This window comes from Coregonus clupeaformis, chromosome 9 (assembly GCF_020615455.1).
Source record: "Coregonus clupeaformis isolate EN_2021a chromosome 9, ASM2061545v1, whole genome shotgun sequence".
NCBI classification, from domain to species: domain Eukaryota; kingdom Metazoa; phylum Chordata; class Actinopteri; order Salmoniformes; family Salmonidae; genus Coregonus; species Coregonus clupeaformis.
The window spans coordinates 8,776,793-8,789,498 of record NC_059200.1 but is presented as its reverse complement, the minus strand read 5'-3'; the positions used below and the strand labels follow the sequence as shown (position 1 = coordinate 8,789,498).

At 45.0% G+C, this 12,706-nt stretch overlaps 1 protein-coding gene and 1 pseudogene across 1 annotated transcript; one reads left to right on the top strand and one right to left on the bottom strand.

Moving 5' to 3' along the window:
* Positions 1–304: 304 nt before the first annotated feature.
* On the top strand, positions 305–5,381 carry LOC121574354 (RING finger protein 214). The gene is made up of 15 exons (XM_041886972.1): positions 305–544; positions 676–841; positions 947–1,006; positions 1,231–1,371; positions 1,497–1,630; positions 1,789–1,857; positions 2,000–2,096; positions 2,253–2,341; positions 2,452–2,539; positions 2,659–2,754; positions 3,754–4,085; positions 4,239–4,356; positions 4,458–4,607; positions 4,701–4,802; positions 5,081–5,381. The coding sequence occupies exons 1-15, from the start codon at positions 498–500 to the stop codon at positions 5,141–5,143; spliced, it is 1,752 nt and encodes a 583-aa protein (XP_041742906.1). The 5' UTR covers positions 305–497; the 3' UTR covers positions 5,144–5,381.
* A 3,407-nt stretch (positions 5,382–8,788) lies between these two features.
* Positions 8,789–11,137, bottom strand: LOC121573681 (annotated as a pseudogene).
* Positions 11,138–12,706: the final 1,569 nt, after the last annotated feature.

Below are 12,706 nucleotides of genomic sequence, written 5' to 3'. Positions count from 1 at the left end.
GGTGGTGTCTCATCCTTTCAGGTTGTTGGCCTGATGTAGGACTAAATATATTTGAATAGTGGAGTAGGGTGGTGTTCTTTTATCATTATTATTATTATTATTATCATTTTTGTTTTTGTGAGTGTAGTGTTAGATGGTAGGTTTTATTTATTTTTAATTTTTCAAGCAAAGTATAAGGGAGTTGTACTCCAGTCTAGTAGGTGGCGGTAATGCAATATTTATTGGATGCCAACCACCGTTAAACCTCATCAAAGAAGAAGAAGCTGCCCAAGAGCAGTGATGATCTCAGTGAGCTTATCCGGAAGTGTACGTCAGCAAACGTGCAATGTTTATAATTTTCTAACGTGGTTTGTGGATGAGGAAACAGACAACTCAACATCTTAATTTGCCGTTTTTGATTACTAATAATGCAACTTGTCATTTAAGCTTCAGTTTCCTAACACGCTTACCGCTGTTTAATTCCAATTTCTAGTCATAGAAACTAGCTAACTAACGTTATGGACGACATCGACTGGGGATTGGCGCTTGAGGAGGACATGGCGCGGTAAATCCGGTGATTTATCTTGAGGGCTGTTGTTTGTTATGAGGGGTGGGTGATGACACGCTGTTATATCAGCTGAATACGCCTACCTAACGAAATATTTACCCTAGCTACATTTTTCTTTGTTCCCCCAGCGAAACCGCTGCCACGGGAAACCCTGAGCAGCAATACAACCCATGGTCCAACCAGTCCAACCCCTGGTCAGATCCAGGCTGCACCTCGGGATCTATAGGGGAGCTGGACAAGTTGGCCTCAGGGGATGGACTCCATGTCACTCACTCTGAGGAGAAAGGCTTCCAGGTAGAATGAGTTTATATAGGACAGCAGTAGCCTACAGCTGTAATTTCCCAAAGAGAATTGTGGGCATGTGACAGAAAGTAATCATAATTGTTGGGTCTCTTGCAGACAGATGCCTGGACAGCAGACAAAGATGTTAACACAGATCAGGATTGGGAGTCACTGATGGTAATGTGTTCACTCTGGGGGCATGACTGGGGCATGGGGAGTCACTGTGGTAACTTAAACACAACATATATATCTGTACATGTGCATGACACAAGTTGACAACCTCTCTGTCATTCTTATTCTGTGGTTACATTATCCCCTCCCTCTCTTTCTCCTATTTACCCCCCTTCCCTTCCTATTTTCCTCCCCTCTCTGTCTCTTCTATTCTTTCTTTCTTTCTTTAGCGGTCAGTGGATGAGTACAGCACTCACCTGGCCCTGCACTATGAGGAGCTGATGAAGCAGCAGCAGGAGGAGGAGGCTGATCATGGCAACCTCGTAGACAGCCTGGTTCAGAAGAAAGATGAGGGGATCCACCAGCAGCAGGTCTGTGTTCAAACACACATCTCTGCTGTATGCTACATATAGGCCTACTTGTGTCTTTTCATCAGCTTGAGCTGTTGTACATCTTTGGACTTATTAACTGCGAGTGACTATATAAATATTTTCAGGCGCTGCTGGACAAAATTGAGTCTCTGCGTGTGAAGCTACAGCTGAACTGCTGCAAGACCACCCGCAAGAACTTTGCAGTCAAGAAGCAAGACCTCAGCGCAGAAAAAATCAAAATGGAGGAGGAGAGGAACAGGTAAAGAAGAGATGGTGAGAGGAAGGTGGAAAAAGATAAATTGTGGAAAACCCTTTGAGGTGTGGGACAGATGGTAGGCTAGGTGGTGGCCACCTCAACAGAACTGTGACATGATGTCCTGTTAGTCAGCCATTTTCCTCTGTCTGTCCTTCTACCAGACTGTCTCAGGAGCTGAAGGAGACCACCAGGAAGCTGGCATTGCTGATAGAGGAACAGAACCAGGAAAAGTAAGATTACTGAGCCACACTCCTACCCCTACACTTCATATAACCTAACCAGAGACAACACATCACATACAGTGTCATGCTACACAACACACCTTGTCCACAATATAATGCTATACAACACACCTACTGTGCTCATCTATAGGCTGATGTGGGAGAGGGAGCTAGCAGACCTGAACACTGAGATGGAGCGGCTACAGAAAGAGTCAGATGAGGCCACTCAGACAGCTCTACGGGATGAGGTCAGTCTGTCTGTCCATATTTATCATCAGTCAACCATCACAACCCTATGACGCTGAGCGTTCACTCTGATTCACCTATCCACATTTCTCCATGGAGTTTGATTTGAAGACAATCAGGGATTAACCCTGATTTGTATTCTGATTTATGTTCAACAGATTGCAGCTCTGGAAATGCAGAGAGATGTGACCATGGCTGAGGTGGATGACTGGCTGAAAGAGGCTGACCAATACATAAACACACTTAGGTACTGTACTGAGCATGACCCTATGACTAAAGCTGGATGTAGCCTACATATTGTAGCTTCTTCCATAAAGGCTGTGCTTCAGTGATTGGTTGTGTGTCCTCTGTCTGCAGATTTGACCTCTCCCAGCAGCACATGCACCAGAGGCTGGAGTGGGAGAATAATGTGGCTGTTGTTCACAGCAGTTTGGCGGGACTGCAGGTGAGGAACAAGAGGGATGGTAGACCACTGCCTCTCATTGGATAAATGGAGACTAGGGGGGACTTTATTATTGACTCTCTCTCTCTCTCTCTCTCACTCTCACTCTCACACTCACACAGAATCAGTTCAAGGAGAACCTTCACCTGCTGCAAAAGGGACAACCGATGGAAAGCCTCCCTGGAGTCACATTACCACACTTACCCCAAGTCCCCACGGTGTGTGTGTGATACATACACTACCAGTCAAAAGTTTGGACACACCTACTCATTCAAGGGTTTTTCTTTATTTTTTACTATTTTTTACATTGTAGAATAATAGTGAAGACATCAAAACTATGAAATAACACATATGGAATCATGTAGTAAATGAAAAAGTGATAAACAAATCAAAATATATTTTACATTTGAGATTCTTCAAATTGCCACCCTTTGCCTTGATGATAGCTTTGCACACTCTTGGCATTCTCTCAACCAGCAATCACCTGGAATCAGTCTTGAAGGAGTTCCCACCTATGCTGAGCACTTGTTGGCTGCTTTTCCTTCACTCTGCTGTCCGACTCATCCCAAACCATCTCAATTGGGTTGAGGTCGTGGGATTGTGGCGGTTGGACTCCAGACCAAAGGACACATTTCCACCGGTCTAATGTCCATTGCTCGTGTTTCTTGGCCAGGGGTCTTGTTATTGGTGTACTTTAGTAGTGGTTTATTTGCAGCAATTCGACCATGAAGGCCCGATTCACACAGTCCTCTCTGAACAGTTGATGTTGAGATGTGTCTGTTACTTGAACTCTGTGAAGCATTTATTTGGGCTGCAATTTCTGAGGCTGGTAACTCTAATGAACTTATCCTCTGCAACAGAGGTAATTCTGGGTCTTTCATTCCAGGTGAATACCTCATGAAGCTGGTTGAGAGAATGCCAAGAGTGTGCAAAGCCGTCATCAAGGCAAAGGGTGGCTACTTTGAAGAATCTCCAATATAAAATATAATTTGATTTGTTTAACACTTTTTTGGTTGTGTTATTTCATAGTTTTTATGTCTTCACTATTATTCTACAATGTAGAAAATAGTTAAAATAAAGGAAAACCCTTGAATGAGTAGGTGTGTCCAAACTTTTGACTGGTAGTGTATATGTGTAGTTGATTCTGACAAAGACAGTCCATGCCAGTAATTCATGTGAATACTGTATCTGTTGTTAACGGAACCATTTCTCTGCAGGTGGACTTGATGATGAGTCAGATGATGTACGCTCCACCCTGCCCCCCTTTTCAACATTTTCAGATGGGCCCTCCTAACGCTGTGGGGATGCCCTTCCAACCCCAGCAGCACCACCCGGCTGCTTTCACAGCCCCAGCCAGATTAACCCCCCCACCTGTCCCCTCCTCTACTCCCCCTACCTCCGCTCTACCCCTCCACCCAGCCGCCCCACCTGTTTCCCTGCCCACCACCATGGCCTCCGCCCAGCCCCTGCCCTTCAGTAACCCCCCTGCCGCTGGCAAACTGGACAACCTACTGAAGAGACTGGGGGACATATTTCCACAGTGCAACAGGTGAGCTCAAAGTCTGTCACTTACTCTGAATTTAGTAATTCAGTAAAAGATCTTGCAGACTATAATCAATAAATATAGATTCTAGTCTCATTCTTTCTGTTTCCCTCCCTCTCTTTCTTCTCTATCTCTCTCTCTCTCTCTCTCTCTCTCCAGAACTCAACTCATGTCAGTGCTGCAGCAGATTAAGAATTCTCGTGGCACCATGGCTGGCATGTCTATGGACGAGGTCACACAGCAGGTGGCACATAGACTGGCACAGAGCGAGAAACCGGTAAAAAAATCACACAAACTCATACTGAGACACATACACACTAAGGGTACACACACACACCAACACAGTCTAAACCTTAACCTAACCTTTATCCTCCACAGGCTCCAGGGCCTATCAGGCCTCTTTCTGCTGCCAGGGGCGTTCCTGGCCCTCCAGGCCCAATCCAGAGGCCTCCTGGCCCCATCCAGAGACCCACAAATCTCGCTCAGAGACCTGCAGTAACTCAAGTCTTCCAGACAAGGCCCCCACAGGTACAAACCACTACCAACCCGCAGAGGGCACAATTGAGAATTTTAGGCTTGGGTGACGATGTGCTGATGTGCTGCTTCTCTCTCTCTCTCCAGCCTGTGGCTCCCATTAATCGTAAGCTGTGCTTGATGTGCCAGAACCACGTGGAAGCAGACAGCCAGCACTCCATGAGCTGCGCCCACACTGTACATAAGGATGTAAGTCCTACACTGAATTAAAAAACGCATAGATTACTGAAAACTGTATGGCTCAGTTAGTAAAGCATAGCGCTTACAATGCCAGGACTGTGGGTTCAATTCTCGGGGCCACCCATACGTAAAATGTATGCACGCATGACTAAGTCGCTTTGGATAATAGCATCTGCTAAATGGACATCAAAAGATGATACTTACATTGCTATAACCCTGACTATGCTTAAACTAGTTAGGCACTGTTAGCTGATGTAAAGCTGATTATTTGCTCCTCTGTGTTTCAGTGCATCAGTGTATGGCTGCAGTCCAGCAAGAACAACACCTGCCCCTTCTGCCCAGCCAAGTGAAAGGAGGAGCAAAAAAGACCGAAAGAGAACATATTACAGAAGACATGAAGGGAAAGAGGAGCTGAACACTGATAGCGTTCTGTTCAGCGTCACAGAACTGAAGAGGGAGATGGTGGAATATGATTCACACCAACTCTACCTACACAGAGCAGTCATGGTGACGTATTACTATTCACCTACAGTGCATTCGGAAAGTATTCAGATCGCTTGACTTTTTCCACTTTTTGTTACGTTACAGCCTTATGCTAAAATTGATTAAATTAAAAATGTTCCTCATCAATCTACACACAATATCCCATAATGACAAAGTGAAAACAGGTTTTTAGACATTTTTGCAAATGTATTAAAAATAAAAAACAGATACTTTATTTACATAAGTATTCAGACCCTTTGCTATGAGACTCGAAATTGAGCACAGTTACATCCTGTTTCCATTGATCATCCTTAAAATGTTTCTACAACTTGATTGGTGTCCACCTGTGGTAAATTCAATTGATTGGACATGATTTGGAAAGGCACACAACTGTCTATATAAGGTCCCACAGTTGACAGTGCATGTCAGAGCAAAGACCAAGCCATGAGGTTGAAGGAATTGCGCGTAGAGCTTCGAGACAGGATTGTGTCGAGGCACAGGTCTAGGGAAGGGTACCAAAACATTTCTGCAGCATTGAAGGTCCCCAAGAACACTGTGGCCTCCATCATTCTTAAATGGAAGAAGTTTGGAACAACCAAGACTCTTCCTAGAGCTGGCCGCCCGGCAAAACTGAGCAATCGGGGGAGAAGTGCCTTGGTCAGGGAGGTGACCAAGAACCCGATGGTCACTCTGAAAGAGCTCCAGAGTTCCTCTGTGGAGATGGAAGAACCTTCCAGAAGGACAACCATCTCTGCAGCACTCTACCAATCAGGTATTTATGGTAGAGGGGCCAGACAGAAGCCACTCCTCAGTAAAAGGCACATCACATCCCGCTTGGAGTTTGACAAAAGGCACCTAAAGGACTCTGACCATAAGAAACAAGATTCTCTGGTCTAATGAAACCAAGATTGAACTCTTTGGCCTGAATGCCAAGCGTCAAATCTGGAGGAAACCTGGCACCATCTGTACGGTGAAGCATGGTTATGGCAGCATCATGCTGTGAGGATGTTTTTCAGCGACAGGGACTGGGAGACTAGTCAGGATCAAGGGAAAGATGAATGGAGCAAAGTACAGAGAGATCCTTGATGTAAACCTGCTGAGCGCTCAGGACCTCAGACTGGGGCGAAGGTTCACCTTCCAACAGGACAATGACCCTAAGCACACAGCCAAGACAATGCAGAAGTGGCTTCGGGACAAGTCTCTCAATGTCCTTGAGTGGCCCAGCTAGAGCCCGGACTTGAACCAGATCGAACATCTCTGGAGACACCTGAAAATAGCTGTGGACGCTCCCAATCCAACCTGACAGAGCTTGAGAGGATCTGCAGAGAAGAATGGGAGAAACTCCCAAAAGACAGGTGTGCAAAGCTTGTAGCGTTATAACCAAGAAGACTCGAGGCTGTAATCGCTGCCAAAGGTTCTTCAACAAAGTACTGAGTAAAGGGTCTGAATACTTATGTAAATGTCATACACTGCTCAAAAAAATAAAGGGAACACTTAAACAACACAATGTAACTCCAAGTCAATCACACTTCTGTGAAATCAAACTGTCCACTTAGGAAGCAACACTGATTGACAATACATTTCACATGCTGTTGTGCAAATGGAATAGACAACAGGTGGAAATTATAGGCAATTAGCAAGAGACTCCCAATAAAGGACTGCTTTGCAGGTGGTGACCACAGACCACTTCTCAGTTCCTATGCTTCCTGGCTGATGTTTTGGTCACTTTTGAATGCTGGCGGTGCTTTCACTCTAGTGGTAGCATGAGACGGAGTCTACAACCCACACAATTGGCTCAGGTAGTGCAGCTCATCCAGGATGGCACATCAATGCGAGCTGTGGCAAGAAGGTTTGCTGTGTCTGTCAGCGTAGTGTCCAGAGCATGGAGGCGCTTCCAGGAGACAGGCCAGTACATCAGGAGACGTGGAGGAGGCCGTAGGAGTGCAACAACCCAGCAGCAGGACTGCTACCTCCGCCTTTGTGCAAGGAGGAGCAGGAGGAGCACTGCCAGAGCCCTGCAAAATGACCTCCAGCAGGCCACAAATGTGCATGTGTCTGCTCAAACGGTCAGAAACAGACTCCATGAGGGTGGTATGAGGGCCTGACGTCCACAGGTGGGGGGGTTGTGCTTACACCCCAACACCGTGCAGGACGTTTGGCATTTGCCAGAGAACACCAAGATTGGCAAATTCGCCACTGGCGCCCTGTGCTCTTCACAGATGAAAGCAGGTTCACACTGAGCACGTGACAGACGTGACAGAGTCTGGAGACGCCGTGGAGAACGTTCTGCTGCCTGCAACATCCTCCAGCATGACCGGTTTGGCGGTGGGTCAGTCATGGTGTGGGGTGGCATTTCTTTGGGGGGCCGCACAGCCCTCCATGTGCTCGCCAGAGGTAGCCTGACTGCCATTAGTTACCGAGATGAGATCCTCAGACCCCTTCTGAGACCATATGCTGGTGCGGTTGGCCCTGGGTTCCTCCTAATGCAAGACAATGCTAGACCTCATGTGGCTGGAGTGTGTCAGCAGTTCCTGCAAGAGGAAGGCATTGATGCTATGGACTGGCCCGCCCGTTCCCCAGACCTGAATCCAATTGAGCACATCTGGGACATCATGTCTCGCTCCATCCACCAACGCCACGTTGCACCACAGACTGTCCAGGAGTTGGCGGATGCTTTAGTCCAGGTCTGGGAGGAGATACCTCAGGAGACCATCCGCCACCTCATCAGGAGCATGCCCAGGCGTTGTAGAGAGGTCATACAGGCACGTGGAGGCCACACACACTACTGAGCCTCATTTTGACTTGTTTTAAGGACATTACATCAAAGTTGGATCTGCCTGTAGTGTGGTTTCCCACTTTAATTTTGAGGGTGACTCCAAATCCAGACCTCTATGGGTTGATACATTTGATTTCCATTGATCATTTTTGTGTGATTTTGTTGTCAGCACATTCAACTATGTAAAGAAAAAAGTATTGATTATTTCATTCATTCAGATCTAGGATGTGTTATTTTAGTGTTCCCTTTCTTTTTTTGAGCAGTGTATTACCGTTTTTTATTTTATTTATAGATTTGCACAAAAAAATCAAATGTTTTTTCTTTGTCATTATGGGGTATTGTGTGTAGATTGATGAGGAAAAAAACAACAATTTAATAAATTTTAGAATAAGGCTGTAACGTAACAAAATGTGGAAAAAGTAAAGGGGTCTGAGAACTTTCTAAATGCACTGTATGTGACACAATAAAAGGAAGTATTTTCTATTATGCATCCCTATATCGATACAGCTGACTAAATCATTTCATTAATTTTTAAAAGCTGACCAAAAGTACATCTATTGTTAACAACTGCAATGATAATCTGGCACCAACCATAACTTCTTTTTTGTTTTCACATTACTGATGTGTGTTAACCCATAGGGATATCATGTTTGTTATGTATGCCTTTTATTTATTGTAAAATATACCTCTGATACCCTTTGACATAATTATAACAACTGTGACATGATGTATGTTATTTTGTAAGTATGTTATTTCTAACTTCCATGCATTTGGTATGTTTATTGTTTCTAACTTTCATGATTCTATGTTAAAAAAGTATAATTTAGGTGGCAAAAAAAAAATACACAAGTGTTATGTTAAGTGCCTTATTAAAAGTCACACCCGAAGTATGACTCATTGAATTTAAAACTGTCCTGTTTAATTACCATCTGTTATAAAAGATGAAAGAAAATTATCAAAGAACCATCACAGCAGTATTTTGGAGACCGTACATATTTTATTGACAAGATGTAATCTGTGGAGTAGAGAGCAAGATGTTATATCTGGGTTGTAATCATTACTCCAAACAGTTGCAAAACATTTCGTTTTGCTACGAAAACTAGCATTTCTATTGGACAGGTTTTGAAAACAGGGAAGGACCTACCTGAATCTGTCCAATAGAACTGCTAGTTTTCATTTGGAGTAATGATTACACCCCAGGTACACCAAGTTTCTTTCACCAAGCAACAGCAAGCATGAAACTGAGACAGGCCACGTTCATGTGGATGGAATCACACAGTGAAGGTGGCCAATGTGGAGACATTCACCAGATAGTGTGTGTGTGTGTGCGACTTTCAGCAGTTCTTGGTTGTAATGTGCTGTTGCGAGGAGGCTGCCAGTTAGTGTGTTACATAGTTGAGGGGAGGTGGAGTCCTGACTGACCAGGTTCACAGGTTCTTATGCCTTCATGGCCGTGAAGATGGTTTCTTAGAAGTCCATGACCCTGCTCTTCAGGACCTCTAAGTAGGGCTCCAGCTTGCTCTGGAGGTCAGTGGTGTATGGGGACACTTTCTCCTCACCGACGGACTTCACAAGCTGCTCCTTGTACTAGTCAGCTCCTCCAGTCGCTCGGTCAGCTTGGTGCGGACAACCTCAACCATGGGGATCAGCTTGGACTTGGTCACCTCAACCTTGGCGCGCATCTCATCAACCAGGGGTTGTAGCTTGGCCCTCAAGGTGTCCATATCCTCGCGGCGCTTGGAGACATACTCCTGGAAGACGGGCTCAAGCTTCTTGCGGTACTCCTTAACGTGCTTCTGGAGGACCTGCTGCAGCTTCTCACGCTTGGGCTCTAGCTGGGTGTGGAGGTCCTCAACATCAGCCATCACCTTCTCATGCAACTGCTTGGTGGCCTCAAGGAACTGGGTGCTGAAGGCAACGCCGTAGGGGGCCAGCGTCTGGGAAGCGGTCTGGGCATACTCGTGCAGCTTGTCGAAGCTCTCGGACAGCTTCATCCTGGGGGTAGGGAGGGGGGTACAGCGAGGTGGAGGGTAAAATGAGGGAGAGACCAGAGCAATCGATTGCTATTATGAAAAGAAGGATGAGGGGTTGTAGGGAAGAGAACATGAAGACAGAATGATCTGATGGAAGTTAACCATGAGTGGAGCTATTTTTGTCTCTTACTTGTACTTAGCATATTCGGTTCCATCGAGGTGGTCCAGGGTCTTCTGGGCAGTCTCCTTCACATGAGTGACGTACACCATGGCAGCAGCCTTGCTGTGCTCCATCTGGGAGGGGGCATCATTCTGTAGGGCCCTGGCCTGGGAGCCTTTTGGGGGAACAACCACATGAAAGACCCAGGCTTTAGCTATAGTGCTCAGGCCTCCACACAAAACAATGTACGTCATATAACATTAGAGCTCATACTGACCTACTGCCAACAAGAGTCAGTGCAAGAGCGATGAATTTCATGGTGAAGGACAGAGAGAAGATGAGATAAAAATATTCAGAAGCAAGCCACAACATTCAATGTTTCACACAACCAAAAACATTTTAATCTAACACACACCAAACAAAGTACAAAATGCAGCTCTTCAACACAAGAATAACCCTTAAGTTACTTTTGATGCATATGATCCATATTTCAAATGACAAACATTTAATTCTTACATTTCTTTCCAATAACCTAATTTCAATAAGAATATCTGCTGTCTTTCAGCAACTTTTAGCTTGGTCATTCAATTCCTCCATTTTCCTATGTTGGCTATCTCCTATACTTTCCTTATAAGCCCCTTACCTCCCTTTGAGTGTCTTAGTGAGGCTGGTTGTCTCTTACCTGGGGGTGGTGCTGCTCTTTGAGTGAGGCTGATGCACAGGGCCAGGCAGCTTGTATAGGTCTCTGAGCAGGTGTGTGTGTGCTGTCTCAAACATGGACCTCAACCCCTTACAACCCAACTGGAGGAGCAAGTTCAAGGGTCATAAACAAAGAGGAGGAGGAGATTGAGCAAACAGACAAACATACCTACATGTACATGCTTGGGTTACTGGGTTTGCCTGATGTTATGTACTGGGGTTACTATCAATCCTCTGAATGTCTAAGTATTAAACTTTTTCTGGAATGGCAGATGACACTTATCTCTGTGTTGTTTCTGGTACGCAAAATCTTAGTACATAAATTGTATACATTAATACTGACATACTTTACATATGTAACTGGGTATATTCAATATCACTAAACATACCCCAGTGTTGGACGTCATGATGAACAATATTTGTTAGATCCATATACAGTAGGGATATCAAACTAATTTTGCCCAGGGGACCACATTCGGTCTTCAATGACGTCCGGAGGGCACTGAATTTTTACAATATTTCCTTGCTGTCAAAATTAGCAAAAAAGAGTTGATTGTTTTGAAAATTTTCGATGCTCCCTGATTATCTAGCTTTCATTACGGGGATTATTAGCAAGCTGGACACAGTCAATGAACTGTATGAATGTAGGTCCATTATAATTTCTACACAGTTTCAGTTTGGTTTGAGTCATTTTAAATTATATTGAGTTTGTTTCCCCCAAAAAAACATATATATACAGTGCATTCGGGAAAGTATTCAGACCCCTTGACCTTTCCCACATTTTGTTAAGTTACAGCCTTATTCTAAAATGTCCTCATCAATCTACACACAATACCCCATAATGACAAAACGAAAACAGGTTTTTTGAAAGTATTCAGACCCTTTACTAGGAGAAAGACGAACGGAGCAAAGTACAGAGAGATCCTTGATGAAAACCTGCTCCTGAGCGCTCAGGACCTCAGACTGGGGCAAAGGCTCATCTTCCAACAGGACAACGACCCTAAGCACACAGCCAAGACAACGCAGGATTGGCTTCGGGACTAGTCTCTGAATGTCCTTGAGTGGCCCAGCCAGAGCCCGGACTTGAACCCGATCGAAAATCTCTGGAGAGACCTGAAAATAGCTGTGCAGCAACGCTCCCCATCCAACCTGACAGAGCTTGAGAGGATCTGCAGAGAAGAATGGGAGAAACTCCCCAAATACAGGTGTGCCAAGCTTGTAGCGTCATACCCAAGAAGACTCAAGGCTGTAATCGCTGCCAAAGATGTAGTACTTATGTAAATGTACCCTAGTGACTCCTGAAGTGCTTCTAAGTATCCCTTTTTACGTGTATGACTCCCAGTACCCTGCCCTGCACATAGGGTTAATTAAGCAAAGTTCACATCTGAGTAGGCACCACTGTATTGATTGGCTAAATAGGGCCCATGATAGTCATATGGTACTCTTTACATTAACTCTAGAAACACTACCCTCACCCTTGGTGGATTGATGCTCCCTCTCTCATTGGTAGTTGAAATGGTACTTGACCTTCTGTCTCTTTCCTTTCCCCTCCTCCACCCCTCATGCCCCCCACCACCTCTCAGTATCCCCTGTGCTCTCAGAGTTGTGTTGAACTGTACATGGTTATAACCATGGTGGTGAGGTGGAAACATGGATATGTTATCTTGGTATCACCACGGTGTCAGTTAATGCTGGGGTTATAGGCATATACGTCCGTCTTATCTCATTGACTGTACTATATAATGCTCCATGCACTCTATCGCATTGCCCTCCCTCCCCTCTTCTTTCAGTGTTGAGGGGACAGAGGAATGATTCTAAAAGA

Bases quoted from the DNA above. Each gene is read 5' to 3' on its own strand.
- LOC121574354 (XM_041886972.1), top strand. From the start codon at position 498: ATGGACGACATCGACTGGGGATTGGCGCTTGAGGAGGACATGGCGCG. The intron at 545-675 runs GTAAATCCGGTG...TTGTTCCCCCAG, and splicing joins CTTGAGGAGGACATGGCGCG to CGAAACCGCTGCCACGGGAA. The intron at 1,858-1,999 runs GTAAGATTACTG...GCTCATCTATAG, and splicing joins GAGGAACAGAACCAGGAAAA to GCTGATGTGGGAGAGGGAGC.